Here is a 24,331-nt window from a genome sequence, read left to right on the forward strand (position 1 = left end):
TTGTGCCGATCATTGTAAAATAGCCCATGCACTGGTCCTTATTACACAATTCTAAAAGACCTTCTACTCCTCACTTCCACAAAGAATTGGCAGTTCTTGCTAAAACCATCACTGGCGCAGCACTACACCAGTGAGTTTCCAATGAATAGCACTTGGGGATATGGTCATTTAGCACTATCTAGGTCTGGCTGACTGGCATTAGAGCATGAGGCCCAGTTTCAAATGACCTCAAACATTACCTTCAGGCCCGGTTCTGATCCAAACACCCGTTGACACAAAGAAAAACCTCATACAAAGTATCTTTGGGCTTTATATAGGCTTTAATAGCTTAAACTATACAAAATGTTGCTGGAAAAGCATCTTTAAATATTTATGAATGTTATGTGTGGTTGTCATGTGATGTAGATTGTGATGGTGCAATCTGCATACTGTAGTGCCACAGAATCTGTGTAAGAGGATTCTTGATTCATCTCACTCTCCAACTCAATTTGTCAATGGGAAAAGGGAATCCTGGACCAGTGATTCTTTTCCACTGTTATACTGTGATATGGGTTGGCATGGTGCATCCTGAGTATTGTAGTTTAATAGAGAGAGGTAAAGATGATAACTCCCATTCTGCATCTTTCTCGCATTCTGTTCAAACATTGACAATCCACAGCACACAAAGCTCAGCGAATTAATAATCCTCAGACTAAAGCCCAGAGAGAAGGGCAGGCCAAAGTGGGAAATTTCTTACAAAAATATCCATCTTGGAAAATTTAATGATTTTGGTGCAAATTATTTAATTTTCTATGTCTTAGCGTTATGAAATTCATTTATGCCCTTCATTTCAAGCGGCAAAAACAATCACAGTCATGACTAGAATCATCTTAAAGAAATTAATTCAGCAATTTGCAGGTCAATTGCAGCTTTTGAATTCATTGTGCTTCCTGTAGGACCTCTCCCCATTCCATATTTCACCCAGGATGACTCATTCTTTATTTGCGCCTATAACTAAAAGTAGGACAAGATTATTTTCTGTTACAAGTTTGTGCCAGCCTGCATATTTTATATATTTGACGCAAGAGACTTTAATCGTATTGAGCTATGCATATCAATTAAAAATATTGCGCACATCAGTGTTACGTCTCAATCTGTTAGACTTCAGGGTGGTATGTACCCATTTGGGAGAAGTATAGTAATATAGCCAAAATCAGGATTTACCAGTGAAGTAATAAATACCCAAATAATAAACCAGGTTAAATCAAAAGTAGTTTGATTCATTTGGTAACAAATGACAAATGTGCAAATCAGCAAATAAAATAAGCTGTTGGCTTGGTCAATATTTTTATAAAGTTACAAATCCCAAACTGGCAATCATTTCGCCAGAAAATATTTTGTGAACTTAGTTCTGATCTCTTTAACATCCTCTCGAGAGGGAAGACAAGGCCTCGATTTAACGTCTCATCTGAAAACTTGTACAGCACAATCTAATTTCAATTTTTCTACTTGAATACCCTATACAGAAAGCAGTGGAAATTTGTTTGGAAATGACGGGTCTTCAATAAAGATGCACAGAAATGAAAAGCAGATGATTTATTTTGGTAATAATTAATAAATACGTATCTGTTTTCTGAATAGTACGATCCTTTTGGGAAAAAAACACTTGCGACCACAATGACCGATAATTGTATCTGATTGCGTCTTGGAGGCCGAGATCGTTCCCACTGATCAGGAGAATCATGACAAAATGTTCCTCCAAGTTCATATTTTGAACTAATGCCTTTTACAGCACATTGTTCTAGTATCCAGTGACGAGTTAATTCAAAACACAGGTCACTTCTTTCTCCTTGGATTCTTAAAGCCACGGACTGATCCATGGCCAAAACAAATTGTTGCTGGCACCCTAAAAGGAAAAACAGAGAAAACTGAGCCATTGAGATCAGGAAGGACCAGGCTTCATATTCAGTCTTTACTGAGTTAGCTCAACCAAGGGAGTGGTGATGGTGCTCGGTGCTCAAGTCTATGAAGGTGGCAAAAAGAAAATGTCAGCCCAGGTTCCCACCTCCAACCATGACCCAGTCACTTTTTAAAATTCTTTCACAGGATGTGGGCTTCGCTGGCTGGGCCAGCATTTATTGCCCATCCCTATTTGCCCTTGAGAAGGTGGTGGTGAGCTGCCTCCTTGAACCGCTGTAGTCCACGTGGTGTAGGTACACCCACGGTGCTGTTAGGGAGTGGGGTTCCAGGATTTTGACCCAGTGACAGTGAAGGAACAATGATATTGTTCCAAGTCAGGATGGCGTGTGGCTTGGAGGGGAACTTCCAGGCGGTGGTGTTACCATGCATCTACTACCCTTGTCCTTCTAGATAATAGAGGTCGCAGGTTTGGAAGATGCTGTCAATGGAGCCTTGGTGAGTTGCTGAAGTGCATCTTGCAGATGGTACACACCACCGCCACTGTGCATCAGTAGTAAAAATTTAAGATGGTGGATGCGGTGCCAATCAAGCAGGCTGCTTTATCCTGGATGGGGTCGCACTTCTTGAGTGTTGTTGGATTTGTACTCATCCAGGCAAGCTTAGATACCAGGCAAGGACGGGATTGGTTCAGCTATGACACCTCCCACAGTAAAACTTTTCTTTAATGCTGACTGTCTAAGTATCTGTGAAGAACTGCCATTTGGACAGAGATACTGGAAGGCAGATAGCACCTGTGGAACTGAACTTCAGTGGCTTTGAGATAGATGGGGAAATTAAACCATAGGATGTCTGAAACTACCAATGAAGTTCTGTAACTTCTGGCCATGTTTTCCCAACATGATTACAACCATTACATTTTGCACTATGAAACTAGGGTTTAAAAAAAAACATACCACAAAACTGACTGTCAACGCACATTGAAATGACGGCATAATTTAAGTATTTTTACTATATATGTTTTAAATAAAGATAAGGTGATGCTCACAATGTTACTCTTATTCTTCTGTACTTAAAAGTTAAAAGTAATAATGGTAGCAGGACTGTAACCTGTAAGAGTAGGACGGCCTTTGCTGCACTGTGGTGTTGGATTTCTCTTGTCCTGACACAGATGGACTCTCCGCTTCCATTGTTTCTACAGACACATGGTCCATTGATTCTGTGGATGTTCCGCAGAAAATATCAGTTGTTTCTTTTTGGCAACTGGATGTTTCCACATCCATGTCGTGTGAGCTCTTGTCTTGATTCTTTTGATTGCTGTGGGGCAGGAAGAAAGAAAGCCCGTTTGCTTTCCTGTACTGTCACATTGAAGAGTAGCACAACAAAATTACTACTTTCAAAATGGTCTAGGATTTGAAATTCACGTTTAGCACTTAAGCTTTTAAATGAACACAAGAATATGGCCTGGCTGGGTCTGTGGCTTTTAATGCCACACAGCTGAACTGTTCAGCCTGGGCAGCTAGTTCTGTGACTGATGCAGGGATACGCTACTCACCTCATCATCAATTCCAGGCACGTGATGGAACCTGACGGGCAGTACAGAACCCCACTACCAATAGCAATGAAAGATTATTCCAATAACATTTCAATGTATACATTGCTTTTTTCTGTCTGTGACTCAGTTTCTGAAAACTGAGACTCTATCCCACCATGGTTGGTTATATTCCGAATCTTACTAGAACTGTTTTTGTGAGGCAGAAAACTCGCGTCTACAAAGGGAATTTTGCTAATGGGTGACATTGGGTTAATCTGAAGCAAAATTAATTGGCATGAAGAAAAGTACAATTAATGAATGGGAGTTAGCATGGATGTGTTATAGACATGTCATATTTCACTAACTTGACCGAGTTCTTTGATGAAGTAATGGAGAGGGTTGATGCAGGTAGTTGATGTTGTGTATGCAGACTTTCAAAAGGTATTTGCCAAGCACCACTTGTTAGCAAAATTAAAGCCCATGGGATTAAAGAGACAGTGGCAGTATGGTTAAGGGACAGAAAGCAAGTGGTGGTAAATGGCTGTTTTTCAGAATGAGGGAGTTATCCAAGGACCATTGATCTTTTTGATATAAATAGCCTGGACCTGTGTATATAAGGCAAAATTTCAAGGCTTGTTGATGATAAGAAACTCAGAAATGTAGTAAATAGCAAGGGCAATGATATCAGACTTCAGTAGGACATCGACTGGTGGAATGGCAGACAAATGGCAGATAAAATTTAATGCAATTAAGTGATACATTTTGGTAGGAAGAATGAGGTGAGGCAATATGAACTAAATGGTGCAATTTTAAAGGGGGTGCAGGAACAGGGAGACCTGGGGCGTACGTAATCAAATCATTGAAGGTGGCACAACATGCGGAAAGGACTGTTGAAAAAAAAGAAATCGGACTCTTGGCTTTACTAATTGTTAGAAGAACAGAGTACATAAACAGGGAAAACATGTTTCATAACACACTGATTAGGCCACAATAGGTGTATTTTGTTCCGTTCTGGGCACTACACTTTAGGAACAAAGTAAAGGCCATGGAGAGGATGCAGAAGTGATATACTAGAAGGCACCAAGGATGAGAGACTTCAGTTAATGTGGAGGAACTGGAGAAGCTGGCACTGTTCTCCTTAGAGCAGAGAAGGTTAAGAGGGGATTTGATGGAGGTGTTCAAAATCATTAATGGTTTTGATAGAGCAAATAAAGAGAAACAGTTTCTGGTTTTAGAAACAAGGGGACACAGATTTAAGGTGAATGGCAAAAGAATCACATGTGACGTGAGGAAACATTTTCTTACAAAGTGAGTTGTTGTGATCTGGATTGCACTGTCTGGGAAAGTAATGGAAGTAGATTCAATAGTAACATTCAAAAGTGAATTGGATAAATACTTGAAGGGAAAGAAATGACATGACTTAGTGGAAAGAGGAGAATGGGATTAATTTGATAGTTCTAACATAGTGCTAGCACAGGCACAAAGAGTTGAATGGTTTCCTTCTGTGCTCCATTATTCTCTGATTCTCTTACTCTCACTTATGAAGGATTAATAACTGACAATTCTTTACAACAAGCTTATCAAAATTCGCTTTCAACTGATTGCCCAGCAGCCAATTAGCATTCTAAGATAATAAGGCATTGAAGTAGAACTAAAAGGAAAGACATTTGAGAAGCATGGCTCTATAGACCTGTGAGGCAAAACACATTTTTGTTTAGTTTATTAACTCACCCCAGTAAGTTCGACATAAACCCTCACCTGCAGAGAACAATTTTCTTACCGTTTTGGTTTCTTTGGTTTGTCAAATCTAAAGTCAGGTGGATAACCATGAACTTTGATCAAATGCTTTTTCCGGTCACTGGAAGCCTTGAATTTTTCTGTACAACTCTCCACCAAACATACATACTGGAAAATAAAAAAAAAAGCAGCTGAGCTACAAACACATTGATCAGGAAATCGTAGGGACCCACCGTGATGGGGTGGGATGGCAGTAATTTGGAGACAAACCTTATACTGTCCTGTGGATCGCAGCATACAATCCCAGCTTGGGAAATGTGAGTGAGTTACTTCAAGGGGGCACGTCTTTGGGAATTCCCAGACTATCACAGGGATACTCTTGAGAATTCTCAAAAATTTCTCCAGGAAAGGTAATCAATCTAAGAGATGCCAATGACTTTTTGCACAGGGGCATTTGCCTTCCTAGGGGCAGAAGGCAAGAGCCAACTTCACCTTTCTGGCTCATCCTGGGCCTCTTGTTTCACTATTGGGGCAGTGTGGCGACACGGATACATGTTCACAGTTGTGGGGCGTCCTTCCCAGCTATGCTACAACTCCCTTCCAGCTGCAATTTGGGACAGGATCAGTGTCTTCTTCAGTTGACACTTGCAAAATCCTGTATCATATCCTGACTTTAACTGGCAAGTGGTTTTGCTTCCTTGTTTACTACATGTCTAATCACAATTAAAATACTGTTGTGATGAATATCTAGTCCATGGTTCATGTTATTATTCAAGAGTTAATGTTTAGTTTTAGGGAGAATAAAGTTTAACTGTACAAAATAAGATAAATACAACTAAAGCAGCTTGGAGTCTACTACAATTAAAGGTTGGGCCATGTTGACTTAAGGGGTTAACAGCTAGGAAGATAAGATCATAAAACAGCAGATGGGCTTACTTAGCTGCAGGGCTGGAGATGTGATGTCTACAATGCTTGCACAGAAGTGCAGTCCAGAGAGATGTTTTGTTTTGGAAGTTAGAGCTAAATTAGTTTAAAAGCATTGTGAACCCTGAAAGGCCCCTGAAAGGCTATGATGTCATGGAGATGGATGGAGCTTAAGAAGGTTCTCTTGCTTCAATTTATCTGTGCACCTGCTAAGAGAGAGGGTCCTTGGCAGTTTGGACCACGTGAGGTTTGCAGCTCAGAGAGAAGCCCTGATAACTGTTAGCAGGCTCCAGGCAGTTAGGGCTCAGAGAAGCCCTGGTAGCCATTTATAGTTCGATGCAACTGTGAGTCTAGAGTTTGGAGAAACCCAGGGGCAGCACCAGCTTAGTGAAGCTAACAGTAGTGTGCCAGTAATTAGAGACAGAAGTTCAGCTTTGTGAATCCCATGGAAAACTGTCTCAGAAGAGACTGAGGTATTGGGAAGTCCGTAGTCATTGAGGCAGTCTGAGTCAGAGTGGCTTTCAAGGGAATTCAGAGGCTAGTTCATCGAAAGTGAGAAGTTGAAAGCCTTCATGAGGGAGACAAGAGTTTTAACATGATTTTGTGACTCAGTGGTCACTGACAACTTGGTGGGTTGATGACAAATTCATGGGACTTGTCTTGATCGCATCCACCATTTAATATGCAGTGTGATGTGTTCGACCACAGTTTGCCTATTATTTCATATTTAACTCATGTTAATTCTAAATGTTAGAGTATAAGATAGACATTGTAGATTGTTTTACTTTGCTAACTTTGTATACTAAAGTTTACTCTGCAAGTTTAAAAGCGTGGAATCCTATGCCTTTATTCTCTTAGTGGGTAACTGGGATTTCAAACTTTGTCTACTTTAAACAAAAAGTTACTGGTCCCTAACAGGGTCATAATACTGTATAAATCATACTTGGGTGATAGTTTTGGCACAGTGGTAGCATACTTTCCTGAGAATCAGAGGGTTCATTAGAAACCTGAGCACTCAATCTAGGCTGACACTTCAGCGCTGTACTAAGGGACTGCTCCACTGTCAGAGGTGCTGTACTTGGTTGAGGTGCTTATTTAAGGCCCTGTCAGCCCTCTTTGATGGTCATAAAAGATTTCATGGCACCATTCAAAGGACAGATGTCAGGCCCAACATTTACCATGCAACCAACATCTCAAACAAGAATTTGGTCATTTATGCCATTGCTGTTTGTCGGATCTTGTATGTAAATTAGCTGCTGCTTTGTCCTGCATTACAAAAGATTCTGTGCTTCAATACTCTTTCATTGGCTGTGAAGTGCTTTGCGACAGCCTGCGGATGTGAATGGCACTATATAAATGAAAGTTCTAATCAAGACATCAAACCAAGAGAAAAGGGGCATCAAAATCACATTTGAAAACCACCAAAAAGACAACGCTAAGCTAGACATAGACATAGAAAATAGAAACAGGAGTAGGTCATTCGGCCCCTCCAGGCCTGCTCCGCCATTCAATATGGCTGATCCTCTTTCTCAACGCCATGCTCCTGCTCTGTCCCCGTACCCCTTGATGCCTTTAGAGTCTCAAAATCTATCTATTTCTGTCTTAAATGTATTCAGTGGCTTGGCCTCCACAGCTTTCTGTGGTAGAGAAATCCACAGGTTCACCACCCTCTGAAAATGAAAGTTAGCAACACCTAGACTTTTCTGAGTGGAGGGAGCAGTTTGCTTCACTGCCACGATAAAAGGACTATCAAATCTCCAGCGCCTCAACTCTTTACTTAAGTGACACTTATTTCTTCTGACCAATGAAATTGTCATTCTTTCCTTTTGTCCTCTACTTAGTGTTTCCTAATGTGGCTGTTCCCTGATGAATTCTCCTTTATTTTGCATTAACATTAACATGGGGTCACAGTACAGGGTAGGCCATTTAGAACTGAGATGAGGAGAAATTTCTTCACTCAATTCTGATCTCTAACACTGACGTAACCTTGTCTTGATTAATTTGGATTACTGGTGCATCTTATAACACAAAGTGTTTACCTTCATTTCTTCCAACTCAACAGCCACAATGTACCCCGAGTTATCTGTACCCAAATGGTTCCTCTTAAAACTGTACATAATCACTGTATAGCATTTACAGAAGTTATGAGATTCCTGGATCATCCTGCCACTTTAGGCAGATCTGTACTTGGATCTGCATGGATTTCAAGCAGCTCTGTTCTTTAAATTATACATAAATGCACACTTATTTAACACAGAGCAGTGAACAACTCAAGATTTAGAGTTTTATAGTCATAGTAACCCAGTATTGCTGGAAAAAAAGACATGCCGCCAAAGCTTTTCATTTTGCACTCATCAGGACAGATGCAAGAATACCAAATTTCAAAGGTAACAACAATTTATACTGCGTGAGAAGCAGGGTGTTGATCAGTTGGCAAAGGCGACTGATTGGTCGAGACGTGCCATGGGAAATGCACCAGGGAACAGTAAGGTCACTTTTTTATTAAACTGAAAAGACACAATGCCGTGACAAATTCCTATTGCCTGCAGAGGATTGGTCCCTGCGTGTGAAGATATGAATCTTGTAGCAAGCGTAATTGAGCCACTTTTCAGGGCCCGGCTGATAATCTTAAATTGGTTGTTAATGCAATTGTTGGCACACTCTGGATTGTTCAGTAAGTGCTGCCCAATCATGGAATCACATCTGACGTTGGACACTATTCTGAGTTTTGCAAGCACTTGTTGGTGGAGTACAGTCAATACTTTGCTTGTTGCGAACAGCCGAAGGGATGTGCTGTGTGTTATGATCCACCAGTCATTGGGACGTACAACCTACATACCTGGCATCACACCGGCACTGAAATTCATATACCAGATTACTTATCTGTGTATCAAGCAGAGTGTCTTTTTGGTTTGACAGCAGTATCCTGTTAATGGAGAATACCATTTGTGTTGTTACTGCATAGTAGCAGTGTGAAACAGCTAGCTTCATCTGTTGCTCAAACTTTTGAGACACCTTACCCTTCCAGGGTAATTGGAGGTAAACGGGTACTTTTCAGGTCTGGAAGTGACGGCCTTAGGCCCGATCATGAGTTTGCGTGATATACTGCAAGTAATCATCTGACTGAGGTAGCCAATATCCCACAGGATAGTGCTGATGTGCCCTATTTTGGCATCAACTTGTACAGTGAGCAAATGGCTCAGTCCCTATTTACGAGGTTTTGATAAGACCAATCTTATAGCGCATGCAACTGTAAGAATCCCAATGTGAATACTGACCAGTGAAGATAAACAATAGCTTTGGGAGTAACTGTTCCCTGGTGCATTCTCCATGGCAACACTTGAACCAATCAAAGTCCACTTGCCAACCAATCAACACCCTGTTTCTCTCACAATGTAAATTGTTGTCCCCTTTGGTATACTTGCATCTGTCCTAATGAGTGCAAAATGAAAAGCTTCAAAAGCATGTCTCATTTTTCAGCAATTTAATCACTTACCATGTTCTGTTTTGCTGCCAGAATTTGGAAAAGTGAGTCATGCCATTCCAGGATGTGAATATCCAACAGATGACTGGACGGGAAAGAGCGCTTGCAGGAGGAACAAACATTGCGGTGGAATGTATTATAATGATGTTCATAGTTTTCTAGGGTATCAAACAGTTGACTGCAACCTGCTATATGGCAGCAGAATTCAGAAACCCTAAATGAAGTAAAACAAATGTATATGCACAAGTTAGCACTTCAGGAAAAAACAAAAGAGGGAAAATTCAAATAGTTTTCTTGCAATAGAATTAGAAAAGGGGCAATCCTTAAAAGCAAATAGCTATACTTACTTGGGTCTTTCCACTTCTCCCACACTTGTTAAGGCATTTCGCAGATATAAATGTCTATGGATATCACCATCCTAAAACAAAATAAAAAGTGAAATTATTTTCTGTAAATCATTGGTTTGATAACTGCTGTTTTCAATAGTTACAAGTTGATCAGTTACACACAAACTTTAATCCTTTATTGGCATAAACCTAATGGTGCAGCTAATTGGCTAATTTAACCAGCATCAAGAGATGATCAAACACAGTAATGCACCTATAAGCCAAAACAATTGAACTATTGGATGAGGCTGTGGAGCCCAACTGGAGGTCGTGCCATAAGACGACAATGAAATCATCAACTTTGCTACGTTATCAGCACCCAGTAAAACCGATTGCTGTATAAGCGGCCTAGAACATAGTTCCTATGAACTGGCTGCCAGCAGATCAGCCTACAAGGGCACCCAATAATAAGGCTTATCTTTTACTGTGTGCTCACAGGCTGTCAAAAGAATATTGTTTATTTTTTTTAATCAACCAAGAACAGCATCTAACAGTGAGACTGGAAGTAACAATCAGCTATGGGTGTCCATGAGATTTAGTTGCACTTTAGCAAGGCACATTTCAACTCCACTTGTTTCTAAGGTCATTTGGTTTAGAGGGTAAGGAATCATATTTGTTGCACTGTCACAATCCCAGCACTCGCTATTTAAGAACCAACTTAGGCATCTGTGCAAATTGGCTGGTTTACGATGCTCCTTACCTTATGGTCCAGAAATGACACCGACATGGAGTTATTACAGTACCTATTACTTTTGTAGAAAATTTAACAAAAGTTTAAATTTGACCCTCGAAACGTTGGCCTATTTTATTTTGTTAATGCTGAATTAGATGCATAAATATTAAAGACATTGGCTCAATATAAATTGCCCAAAGCATTTAAAAATCTATAGAGATAGCTCAGGGGATCATGCATGACTCGACTCCTTTTCTCATCTCCATCAAAAACTTTTTATACATAACTTGACCATTTGTCTATATTCTAACTTGCCAAATTGCCCCACAGTTGAAAATTTTTTTAACTCCTTGGCTGCTTCACAATTTCTGATCTATTCGAGGGCAAACTACCTGTAAGGAAACCTGTAAAAGTTGGTAGAAAAGGAAGCCTCAAGAAAGTTCAGTAGACTTCTCACTGTCAGCAGCTTAGATGTGGTGTGAAACCCTTAAGGTGACATGCATGGGGAAATTATAGATCTTGTTTAGCAGCACTGAAGACGATCCAGTGACAATTCCCTTATGTGTTTGCAGTGTAGCAGGGGACTTCTCCCTGGTGTCCTGGCCAATGTTTCCCCCCTCAATGAACATGACCTAGATAGATTATCTGGTCATTGACAAAATTGCTGCTTGTGGGATCTTGCTGTGCACTAATTAGCTGCCTTGCTTCCCACATTACAGCACAGACTACACTTTTAAAAATGCTTCATTGGCTGTTTAAAAAAAAACACTTTGGGACGTCCTGAGCTCGTGAAAAGGAGCTGGAGAAATGCAATTGCTTTTTCTCTTTTTTTTTAAAGGAACACAGCAGCCCATTTACGCATAGCAAGATCCCACAGACAGCAATGAGGGAATGAGCTGATCATCTGCTTTATTGACATTGGGTGATGGATAGAGATTAACCGCGGCACCAGCTCCCCCTCTCCCCGCTACTCCTTATGGCTTTCGCTTTAAGGGCCACCACCACCATTACCTACTTCGAAGAATTCGTCCTCCTTCTGCAGGAAGATCCTCCTGGAGCTGAAGGTAAAAGGTGACGGCAGCAGCTCCGACTCCCCGTCGCCTCCACCCTCAGCGCCCGCCACCGTCGACTCCAGGCCCTCGGCCTGGCTCCCGAGCAGCGCCAACCGGCCGGCGGCTCTACTGCGCGTGTGCAGCGACCGTCAACCCGGACAGTGGCACGCGCGCGCATTCACCATCTCCAGGCCAACGTCTCTAGCGCGCCTGTGCAGTAACCGTCGGCCGATCAAATGGCTCTAGCACGCGTGCGTTGAAATCGTCACCCGGCTAAAATGGCCCTAGCACGCACGCGCATTGACCGTCACCCCGCCCCCCCCCCGGCCAAATGGCTCTAGTACGTGTGCGTCGTAACCGTCGCCTGGCCATTGGTTCCAGAACGCGTGCGCTTTACCACCCTCCCTCCCCTGCCGGGTCCTAGCGCCCGCTGGAATCACGTCTTCCCGGCCGTCCTGCCCCGCCCCCCTCCCCCCTTTTTTTTGGTCTAAAATCCAGGCGGAACGGAGCGGCGGAGCTTCGACTTTTCCAGAGGGAAGGTTGCACCACGGCGCAGGGGCCGGTTTGTGTGGTGTAAGTGGAGCGGTCAAGAGGTGAGGGTCGGTCTGGGCCTGGGCCGGAGTGAGAGCGGGGAGGAGCTGCTGGCCGGGGCTGGGCCTGGGCCTGGCCGGGCCTCTCGCCCTCCGGCAGTTTGAAGCAGAGCGCGAGCTCGCTGCCGGCCCACCCGACGTTTGTTTGTTTGTTTGTTTGTTTGTTTCTGTAATTGGGCCCGCCCGCCCGGGCGGGAAGGCCGCCGCTGGCCATCACCCTGGGGCTGGCGGTATAACTCCCGGTTACTGTGAGAGCCCCTGGTCCGGGAGGCCAACTCTCAGCCTAAAATAAACCCGGCGGGCGGGCGGTAAACACACAGAGAGAGAGACCATCAGACAGAGGAAGGAGGGGATCCCCATCCTCTACTTGGTTGTGTTTTTAAGTAATTCTGCAGCTCTCCTTTATTTTAATGTGAGTTGTTTTGCTCTCAATCATACTGACACTGTTTTGAAGTTAAATTTGAACAGACACCTCCATGGCTGCTACTCCCTCGATGTGATTCACGCCTGAAGATAAATCTCACCAAGGCTTGTTGCATTTTATTCTGCAGCAGGTGCATCCCGGCGCTGCAAGTTTTGGGACACTCCCAGCAGGTGCACACCCACCTCCTTCCAGCTTCCCCGCTTTTTAAAAAAAATCTTGTTTACAAATCCCTCCACCGCCTCTGTAACCTCCTCCAGTCCTGCAAGCCTTCAAGATCTCTTGCCACCGAGTCACAGAGGTCTACAGCACAGAAAAAGGCCCTTCAGCCCATCGAGGCTGTGCCGGTCAAACAAGTACCTAACTGCTCTAATCCCATTTTCCAGCACTAGGCCCATAGCCTTCTATGTCATGGCATCGCAAGTGCACATCCAAATATTCTTAAATGTTTTGCGTGTTTCTGCCTCTACCACCCTTTCAGGCAGTGAGTTCCAGATTCCCACCACCCTCTGGGTGAAAAAATTCTTCCTCACATCCCCTCTAAACCTCCTGTCCCTTACCTTAAATCTATGCCCCCTGGTTATTGGTCCCTCCGCCAAGAGGAAAAGTTCCTTCCTGTCTATCCTATCTATGCCCCTCATAATTTTATAGACCTCAATCATGTCCCCCCCCCCTCAATCTCCTCTGGTCCAGCGAAAATAATCCCAGTCTATCCAATCTCTCCTCATAACTAAAACTCTCCAGCCCAGGCAACATCCTGGTAAATCTCTGCACTCTCTCTAATGCAATCACATCCTTCCTATAATGCGGATTCCAGAACTGCATGCAATACTCTAGCTGTGGCCTAACCAGCGTTTTATACAGTTCCACCAAAACTCCCTTCTCTTATATTCTATGCCTCGGCTAATAAAGGCAAGTATCCCATTTGCCTTCTTAACCACCTTATCTTCCTGTCCCGCTACCTTAAGGGACCAGCGGACATGCACACCAAGGTCCCTCTGATCCTCGGTACTTCCCAGGGTCCAACCATTCATCGTGTATTCCCATGCCTTGTTTGCCCTGCCAAGTGCTTCACTTCACACTTATCCAGATTAAATTCCATTTGCCACTGATCAACCCATCTGACCAGCTTATCTATATCCTCCTGTAATCTAAGGCTATCCTCCTCACTATTTACCATCCCACCAATTTTCGTGTCATCTGTGAATTTACTGACCAACCCTCCTACATTCAAGTCTAAATCGTTTATATGTACCACAAACAGGAAGGGACCCAACACCGATCCCTGTGGAACCCCACTGGATACAGGCATCCAGTCACAAAAACACCCCTCAACCATCACCCTCTGCTTCCTGCCCCTCAACCAATTCTGGATCCAATTTGCCAAATTGCCTTGGATCCCATGGGCTCTTACCTTTGTTATCAGTTTCCCATGCGGGATCTTATCAAAAGCCTTGCTGAAGTCCAAGCAGACTACGTCAAATGCATTGCCCTCATCTACACACCTGGTCACTTCTTCTGTGCTCCACCAATTCTAGCATCTTGCTCATGCCCAATTTTAATTGCATTAAAAGCAAAATACTGGTGGCTGCTGGCGATCTGAAATAAAAAACAGGAAGTGCTGGAAAATCTGATCTAGTCTGGCAGCATCTGTGGAGAGACAGAGTTAATGTTTTGAGGCAATATGCCTCTTCAGGACTAAATTTTTGTTAGTCCGCCATTAGTTGTAATTTCACCTACCTTGGCCCCTAATCTCTGGAATTCCCTCCCTAAATCCCCCCACTCCTATAACCACCTTCTTTAACTTTTGGCCGTCTGATTGATATCTCATTCTTTGGCTTAGTTTCAAAAATATTTATTAATAGTACTCTTATTAAATGTTGTACTATGGTAAAAACTTTTTTATTCATTCACAGGATGTGGGCTTCACTGGCTGGGCCAGCATTTATTGCCCTTGAGAAGGTGGTGGTGAGCTGCCTTCTTGAACTGCTGCAGTCCATGTGGTGTAGGTACACTCAGTACTGTTAGGGAGGGAATTCCAGGATTTTGACCCAGTGACAGTGAAGGAACGGCGATAGATTTCCAAGTCAGGATGGTGAGTGACTTGGAGGGGAGCTTCCAGGTGGTGGTGTTCCCATCTATCTGCTGCCCTTGTCTTTCTAGATGGTAGTGGTCACGAGTTTAGAAGGTGATGCCTAAGGAGCCTTGGTGAATTCCTGCAGTGCATCTTGTAGATGGTACACACTGCTGCTACTGTGCGTCGGTGGTGGAGGGAGTGAATGTTTATGGATGGGCTGCTTTGTCCTAGATGGTGTCAAGCTTCTTGAGTGTTGTGGGAGCAGCACTCATCCAGGCAAGTGGGGAGTATTCCATCACATTTCTGACTTGTGCCTTGTAGATGGTGGACAGGCTTTGGGGAGTCAGGAGGTGAGTTACACCTCACAGGATTCCTAGCCTCTGACCTACTCTTGTAGCTACAGTATTTATATGGCTTGTCCAGTTCAGTTTCTGGTCAATGGTAACCCCCAGGATGTTGATCGTGATGGATTCAGTGATGGTAATGCCATTCAACGTCAAGAGGCGATGGTTAGATTCCCTGTCATTGGAGACGGTCATTGCCTGGCATTTGTGTGACGCAAATGTTACTTGCCACTTGTCAGCCCAAGCCTGGATATTGTCCAGGTCTTGCTGCATTTGGACATGGACTTCAGTATCTGAGACGTTGCAAATAGTGCAAAATTGTTGTGGGCAGTGCAAGTTATATTGGTGCATTGCGAAAAAAACAATTGCATTCCATTCCATGAGCACATGTAAATATTAAAACTTTTTTTTTTAAAAGGCACAATGATTATCTGATTAATGGATTTATCAACAGGTTGATGCAGGGTGCACTGATGTTGTAAAGTTGTGAAGAAATTTTAAACTAGGTTTTTTACCCTGAAAGATTCAGTTGATGCAACATTGAGTTTGAGACAATATGTAATCCCAATAACAGAGAGAGAGAGCATGAAGGAGTAATGAAATAAGATAGCAGGAATTGAGAAGGAGTGACTGAGAGAGCCAAAAGTGAAAGAAAGAGGGCAGTTAGGAATGCAAAAGGAGGAATGGAAATCATAGAGGACAAAAGATAGAAATTAATAAACCAGATATTGAAAGGGAAGGAGATGAAAAATGATATTCCCAATGTTTGAATAAACATCATTGCTCTCAAAACTTGTTTTCTCTGGTTGCCACCAGCAACAGTCAGGTCAATTTATAACACATTCTGCATTTCAGTGCTGTATGCACTGGCTCACTTGAGGGCAACACCCAAGGATCCACACATTATGAATGAATACTGTTGAACTTATACAGACCACCTTAATTTTCAAGTCTGTTTTATTTGTATAAGCTATACTGCAATTTGTCGGTTTTTAAATATTATTTTCCAAACTAAAATTTTACAAGGTTTTCTTTTTGTAACTTGGTTAATGTATCTCACTGCAGCTTAATTTATTTAACTGATGATTAGGGTCTCGTAAACAAGACATTTCTTGACAGAGATGAATGTGTGTTACTAAAATTCAAACATCAGTGTTTCCAGTGGTTGTAATTTATGCACAAGTTAGTGGTTCTGAGATGTTCTTTCTACAAAATATGGACTGTAGAAACTGGTGTTCAGATTAGTAATTTGTGCTCAGGTTTAATGGTTCCAGAATTTAAAAAATGTCTTGCTGAAAGTTATGAAAAGCTATCTTTACCTACAATGTGCTAATGATTTCAGGCTGTTATCTGCATGTGGAGAGGTGCCAGCTATAATTGCTGAATTTGTAGTTAACTATATACCTGATGAATAATACAGTGGGAATTGGGGGATTCTTAGTTTCAACTCTGAATGTTCTCTAAATATTACAGCAGCAGTACACTCCCCTTAATTAGCACAGGTAGTTTTGTTTCATACTTTGGTGGAAAGTTAGCCTTGGGATGTATATGCAACCTATTGCCCCTAACCATTCTGCTTTGGTTTCATGTTTTCATACAAATTACAGGTGAGATCAGGTGTAGCTTAGTAACACGTTGTAGATGTAAACCTGTGAAATGGCTCCCCTAAACTATTCACTTTACACCTGTGATTCTTACCTGAAAGTTCTTGCCTTTTTAATTCCTTTATTTCAGTACAAACATTGTCTACTCTCATATAACCTTCAGAAATTTGGAACATTTTTATTAGTTAAAAGGGAGCTCTAGCGTATATTTAAAATAGCATCATAAGTAGAGAGTTTGGAACGTAACACTGTTTCCCTGTTTCATCACATCTGCCACCTCTCTCGTTTTGGTTTCTTTGTTTCATGCATCTTTCTTGGAGCAATGCAAACCAGCCTTGTAAGATACAAGGCTGTGAAATATTGCACTGATATATAATCAAGGATACAGTTATGATGGAATGAAATTCTGAAGTTCTCGGTCGACTTTTTCAGCATTCTTAGTTTCTTGTTAACACAGGAAGGAATCATGAGTGAATTCCGAATTCACCACGATGTCAATGAACTGCTCAGTTTGCTTCGAGTTCGTGGCGGTGATGGAGCTGAAGTGTACATTGATCTCCTTCAAAAAAATAGAACTCCATACGTCACAACTACTGTCTCTTCCCATAGTGCAAAGGTAATATGTCTAGCAAGGATCCATGAATTATCTGCTTCACTTTCTAGTAACTTGAATTGCTGTCTTTTAAATATTTAAATGGTTATGATCTGAAATGTGCTGCTTGAAAGGGTGGTGGAAGCAGATTCAATAATAACTTTCAAATGGAAATTGGATACATACTTGAAGGGGAAAAATTTGCAGGGCAATAGGGAGAGCACAGAGAAATGGGATTAATAGAGAGAGCCTGCACAGGCATGTTGAGCCAAATAGCCTCCTTTGGTGCTGTGTGAGAGGGGTGATGAAGTTGGATTTCACACTTGAACACCTGCGTACAGCTGCTACTGAGTGGAGTTGCTGAACAAAGGCTGGGATTTCTTATGCAGTGGTATGTGGAAGGAGAAATTGGATATTGAGTTTCAGCCACCTGACTTTGACAACCATGTGTATGGCTGACAAAGAATAATGGCCAGGGTCAAGGCTACAGGATTGATTGAGGGGGATCGAACAGAGAACACTGCTGTGCATACACTTATTAAATGCAAATGCATTTTTTTTTAATGTTAGGTAAAAATAGCGGAGTTTTCAAGAACTCCCGAGGAATTTCTTAGGAAATACGATGAGCTGAAATCAATAAATGTTCGGAACGTGGATCCATTGGTTTACCTGTTATCAAAACTTACCGAAGATAAAGAGGTAATGAATCTTTAAAGATATGCTTTGCTGTAAAATTGACACCTTTTTATATCATGGATCTGTCAGCTTCCTAGTACTACATTTATTGAAGTGATGATTAGAATTGTTTGATAAATATACCCATGAGATTGCTCAGTTGTTTGGAATCCGGTTGTAGGCCATTCTGCTCATTGAGCCTGCCCTGCCATTCAGTAAGATTGTGGCTGACCTGACTCTGCTCTTAGCTCCATTTTCCTGCCTGTATCCAAAAAACTTGAATCACTTTTGTTGATCAAAAATCTGTCTAACTCAGTGTTGAGTATATTCAATGACCCAGCCTCCACTTCTTTCTGGGGAAGACAATTCCAAAGGCTAACGACCCTCTGAGAGAAGAAATTCCTCCTCATCTCTATCTTAAATGGGAGACCCTTTATTTTTAAACTGTGCCTCCTAGTTCCAGATTCCCCCACAACAGGAAACGTCCTCTCAGCATCCACCCCGTCAAGCCCGACTCAGAATCTTTTATGTTTCAATAAGATCACCTCTTATTCTTCTAAACTCCGATGAGTATAGGCCCAACCTGCTCAACTTTTACTCATAAGACAACCCCTTCGTCTCAGGAATCAGCCCAGTGAACCTTCCCTGAATTGCTTCCAATGAAAGTATATCCCACCTTAAGGAGACCAGAACTGTACATAATACTCCAGATGTGGCCTCACAATGTCCTTTACAGTTGTAGCAAGACTTCCCTACTTTTATACTCCATCCCCCTTGCACTAAGGGCCAACATTCCATTTGCCTTCCTAATTACTTGCTGTACCTGCACGCTAGCTTTTTGTGACTCATGGACAAGGGCACCCAGATCCCTCTGTCCTGCAGCATTCTGCAGTCTCTCTCCATTTAAATACTATTCTGCCTTTCTATTCTTCCTGCCAAAGTGGATAACCTCTCATATTCCCACATTAGGCACCACGTGATGTGAAACCTGGTTGCATTCCTTGCTGTGCAGTGGAGCATAGTGTGAAAGGAGCAAGTTTTCCTTAACGTACCTGCTAACTTCAAAACAAATTGATAATGCATTCTGTGTACCCAGTTCCACACAATCTATTAGCTATTACTAAAAGTGCTTCAAAAGATCCCCCACCCTCTTCCTTACCACGTAATGTTCCTGTCAGTTTGACTAAACATGCCTGCTAGTATACAGATCTATTTGAATGTTGACAACACAATGAATTCTGGTGACAGGTGTTCTGATATTTTCTTTTTTCCAACTGACTTTTGATCTGAAGGCTGTGTCAGGGTGGAAATTCATGAATTTGGGAACAAATCTCTCTTCTCCCTTGACCCTGTAAATTCCAGCAGCTTAGTCACTGTGACACAGCCAATAGAGAAAATAGAGTTCTTCTTGAATTAACTTAATCATAGGTGGATTTGCAAAAAACAAAAATGGGAATTTGCATTTCTCTTCTTGCGGTTTGTAGCATTGACATATGGCTCCCTATGATGCACCCCATTTTACAGATGGTGCTTGTGTAGCTTTTGTGGCACCGTTTCAGCACTGATGTTACCCATACATTGTCAAACTGTGGCCTGGTTAGTTTGTCTTGACTATACTTGTCATCAGTCAGCAGTGATGATGTTTTCACATCACTCTAGTAAATTAAATGCAATGTTTCCACTCTCTTCAATAAAACTAACTACAGCTGTCGTAAAATTAAAGCAAATCAGGGCACCTATAAATCAAAATTACTTTCAATGATGCAAAAAAAAGAAGCAATATTCTAATTTTCAAGCTTTTGTCATACTTATCTTAACTTCAATTCCTGTTACTAGTGTCTATTAATAGTATCTCTATCCAACTTCATCCATTTCCCTCACTGAATACTGGATTCTCTACCCCTCATCGTGTATGCTTCAAAATTCTTGTCCACTCCTGCAAATCCTCTCTGACCCCCAAGTGTGAAGTTGTTTAGACATTTTGCTGTGCTAAACGTTCTATGTAGTGATTTGGACAAACTAGATTAAATTTATACTAACCTGATACATTGATAGATTGTTGTGACACCGTTAGCTTGCTGAGGGTAGAATTTTATTTTGGTAAGTCTCATTGAGTTTGAGTCTCTGTCTATAGGAAATGTTTTTCCTGGGAAACATGCAATTAACAATTTGTAGAACTGAACAGTTTGGAAAAGGAAACATTCTGCAGATGCTGGAAACTAGAAATAAAAACAGAAAAGGCCGGAAAACGTCAGCAGGTCACTTGACATCTCCCCACTAGGGCTGCCTGAATCTTCCCAGCATTTTTAAATTTGATTCCATAAGAATTGGCATTTTTATCATGTAGATCACATTTTATTTTTCCAATTGTGTTTTCTAGATGGCTAATATTTGTTATCTGGCATGCCAGACAGTGGTTAGTAATTCCTGTTGTCCCAGCAATACTACGTAATGTTGGGAAATAATCTTTTCATTTATCATTTTTCAGTCATTTTCTTTTTCTTTAGGCCCTCTGTTAATGCCGCCTACTTTCTCTGACCAAGGGAGTGTTGAGGTGATCTGCTCCCATGCCTGTACTAATGCTGTCCTGAAGGCAGCTGGTAAAAGGTACATGAGGGGGACTTAGCGACTTGACCGTCACTGGGCAAGCTAAGGGTTGTGGGAGAGTTTGCAGCAGTGCATATTCACACCTTGCCATTCCATGGCAAAGCATGTTGGATCACTAGTGTTCTTCACCACCCTAAATAGTCTTGAGTTTTGCTATTGTCAAATGTGCACTGGGCAAACTTATTCTAAAGCACGAGACTGAGAATTTGGAAATGCAAACCAATGATAATATAGACACAGCTCATTTGATAATTCACAATGCATAGCAAAGTACATCAAGCAAACTTCATGTTTTCCTTGGTGAGAATCAAGGCCATTATTGATGCAACACCTTGGCTCTTGTGTGCAGGTCATTTTTTTTTTAAAAATAGTTTGGGATGACAGCATTACACTGAAATCTCTGAAGAAAATCTATTTTCAATGCATTCTATAAAAGTTATATAACAGGGCAGATTTTTTTTTCTATCCTGTTGCTGTTTTTGACAATTATTCACACAGATCCATAAAAAACACACTTTTTTTTCCTGAGCATTAGAATTAGGAAAGGTAGGGCAGGGCGAGAAGCTCTTGCTTAGGAAAAAAATAAATTTCAGTAATTCAGTTTCACAAAAATGGTGAAGGGCATGTTGTCTTGTACGGCCTATTGATTATCTTTAGATCGCAGTGTATAAGATGACCCCATTTTTGCCCCAAAAATATATTTTTTCATATGCACCTTTTAAGTCGACCCCCACCCCCCTCTTTCTGCCACGACATGCTATACTCACATTCGTACTCGGCCTCAATCTTTCTCCCCAAATATGGATGTTTTACTTACCAGTACCTTATAACTGGGTGGAAGGGATCAAGCAGCTGATACAGGCTATGTTGCGAAGGTGCACGGGAGTTCTTCAGACACGCTCACACAGAGCAGACCTCGTATGGCAGATCACAAAGATGGCAACCACCCATGCCGGCGGTTCACTTTTACACCTGGCGTACAAATCAAATCCTGTTTTTGGTGGAATTTTTTGAAGCTTCAAAGGTTGACTTATAGGCCGACATCTATGGTAACAATTATAGCCATGAAGTTGTGAGCTGTAAGCGTTTGCAATAAACATTTAAATGCTGTGAGCTTAAAAGCAGATTTATCTTTCATTTTATTGCAGACGCTGCAGTACTTGCAACAGAATGCCAAGGACAGAGCAGAACATTCATCCAATGTCTTAGCTAGCAGTAGTGCAACATTCAGTGTCCCGACGACAACTGCCAAACTCTCTATACAAGAACTTGAAGAACTCCGAAAACAGCTCGGTAGTGTCACTACCGCCTCAAGTTCACAACAGGTAAAGAGATTAAACATCAAATCTTTATTTAATCAATCTTGTACACTTATAGGATCCTTCATACCTCCAGTAGATATGAGTAACAAAATTGAACATTGAGATGTGATGAGCCTGTAATAGTTTTGTGCAACTTTATTCAGTCTGCCATTTCATTTTATTCATTCACAGGATGTGAACTCCTTTCACTGTGGATTAGTGTGTACTGGTAGTGTAAAATGCTAGTGATCCAAAGTGCTTTGCCGCAATGTAGTAATCTAGATCACTATTCCTGCTCCAATTATAAGCCTCATCTATTTTTACCGATTGCTTACAACAGAGGTTTGCACAGTAAATTTTTCTCTCAATCTGCAGACAAACACAAGTCTACTCAGCTTGTGTGAATTCAATGTTTTGGAGAATTAATTTTCCATTTCAGATAATTTGTGTTGATTAATTTCAAGTTTTTCAAATGATTTGAAGTTTTCTAATGCACAAAGCTGACTGAACTACATCCAACCCCCCACCTCCATTTATTTTCTCCCTTCCATTACCAAAGCTGTTGCCTCTTGCTGCAATTCCATGAGGCCAGTTGCTCTCTGATGTTTTGTCCAAGTAGCTGCTCCTCAGGTGAGCCCGGGTGGTGTGTCAGCAGGTTATTTCCTGTGGTTGGCATCATAGTCAAACTTCTCATCCTGCCCTCACCCCAGTGTCCACACATATATGTGCTTTCCAGCAGAGATCATTGCAAACATGAGTGGGAACATTGGTTAATAGAGAAGGATCTTTTTTGAAGATTTTAAAGCATTATGGGGGAGGGAGATGAAAGTTGTTACCTATTATTCATGAAGTAAAAATAAACCCCTTCTATTATTACAGAAGTCCCCAAAATCTGACCATAAAATATTTTAGAACTGATTTTAAAAATTGAAGAATCAAATATTTAATAACTCTGAAATTATTTCTAGTACATTCTGGAGATTTGACATCTCATTTATGATGAACATACAGATATACGAATTAGGAGCAGGATTAGGCCACTCGGCCCCTCAAGCCTACTCCGCCATTCAAAAATAGCATGGCTGATCTGATTGGAACTTGAAATCCACATCCCCGCCTACACCTGATAACTTTTCGCCCACTTGCTTATCAAGAATCTATCTACTTCTGCCTTAAAAATATTTAAAGACACTACTTCCACTGTCTTTTGAGAAAGAGTGCCAAAGGCTCCCGACCCACAGAAGAAATTTCTCCTCATCTGTCTTAAATGGGCGGCGCCTTACTTTTAAATGGTGACCCCTGGTTCTAGATTCTCCCACAAGAGGAGACATCCTTTCCACATCCACCCTGTCAAGACCCCTCAGGATCTTATATGTTTCAATCAAGTCACCTCTTACTCTTCTAAACTCCAGTGGTTACAACACTAGCCTATCCAACCTTTTCTCATAAGACAACCCGCCCATTCCAGGTATTCATCTAGTAAACCTTTTCTGAACTGCTTCTAATGCATTTCCATTCTTCCTTAAATAAGAAGACCAATACTGTACATAGTACTCCAGATGTGGTCTCACCACTGCCCTGAACAACTGAAGCATAACCTCCTACATTTTATTCCCCTCGCAATAAAAAATAATGACATCCCACAATTATGTTGAGTATTCTTCATAATTTATCAAGAGTTATACAAATAGTCTGTGGAATCAGTTTTCATATTTTTAAATGTTAATTTCTAGCCGCTTGAAGTAGTCCGAAAGCTCCTTCGGGACAAGCACAACAAGAGAAATCCAGGGCTGATTATCCCACATTTCCCACCATGGGTGTATGAAAGACCAGCTCTTCTGGGGGACTTCATAAACAGCTCCAGTCCGATCACTGAGACTGTAGTTTCTATAGGTATGCATTGGATGTTTTTGATTATTGTGAGTCTCGTTCAGAGCTGAATTGAAAATTTGAAACTAGAAGTGCTTTTTTATCAGATAGTCCGTTTTCTTGGATTAACACTTAAGTTTATTTGAGTTACTGATACCAATGCGTTACAGAACAAAATCATTCTTACCTTGGCATAATGCTGTACTGAAACAGTTTGTGTGTATTCTTACTTCCTTTCCTTGAATTCCACCAACCGTCAATAATTTACTGTAATAAAACTGTGATCTTCAAACATGACTCAAATGTGGAAGGGCATGTATCATGGGTTGTCTTAACTGTTCAAGGGAACTTAGTACAAAATTTCCACATCTTCACCGAAATCCTGTGACAATATTGGTCTACACAAAAGAATCCCTTTGTTTATTTGTTTCTTGTAGCAATGATGATGATACAATTGTCAGTCCTTTAGTTTGTGTCATTATCCATTAACAGCACACAATACTCTGGATGTCAGCATTTGCCATGATATTTGCATTGGGGAACTGCCACGACAACCTGGATGATT

General features: G+C 41.5%; 2 protein-coding genes across 3 annotated transcripts in view; one reads left to right on the top strand and one right to left on the bottom strand.

Annotated features, from left to right (window-relative positions):
* Positions 1-1,552: 1,552 nt before the first annotated feature.
* znf511 (zinc finger protein 511) lies at positions 1,553-11,826 on the bottom strand (the record flags this gene model as incomplete). The annotated part of the gene is made up of 6 exons (XM_078530520.1): positions 1,553-1,885; positions 3,007-3,249; positions 5,211-5,335; positions 9,588-9,789; positions 9,923-9,993; positions 11,650-11,826. Coding segments are annotated over 6 exons (888 nt in total), but the record flags the coding sequence as incomplete, so codon positions are not given.
* An 816-nt stretch (positions 11,827-12,642) lies between these two features.
* Positions 12,643-24,331, top strand: part of tubgcp2 (tubulin gamma complex component 2) — a 39,576-nt gene continuing 27,887 nt past the window's right edge. Inside the window, exons 1-5 of one of the 2 annotated variants that reach the window (XM_078530763.1) lie at positions 12,643-12,688; positions 17,180-17,338; positions 17,885-18,013; positions 21,745-21,921; positions 23,631-23,790. In XM_078530763.1, the coding sequence (XP_078386889.1) occupies positions 17,189-17,338; positions 17,885-18,013; positions 21,745-21,921; positions 23,631-23,790 (616 nt within the window). In that variant the 5' untranslated portion in view covers positions 12,643-12,688; positions 17,180-17,188. Of the gene's footprint in view, positions 12,689-14,653; positions 14,793-17,179; positions 17,339-17,884; positions 18,014-21,744; positions 21,922-23,630; positions 23,791-24,331 lie in introns of those variants that run through there. The other variant, XM_078530764.1, reaches the window with a different exon arrangement.

Source organism: Cetorhinus maximus, chromosome 27 (genome assembly GCF_964194155.1).
Source record: "Cetorhinus maximus chromosome 27, sCetMax3.hap1.1, whole genome shotgun sequence".
In the NCBI taxonomy this organism is placed as follows: Eukaryota; Metazoa; Chordata; class Chondrichthyes; order Lamniformes; family Cetorhinidae; genus Cetorhinus; species Cetorhinus maximus.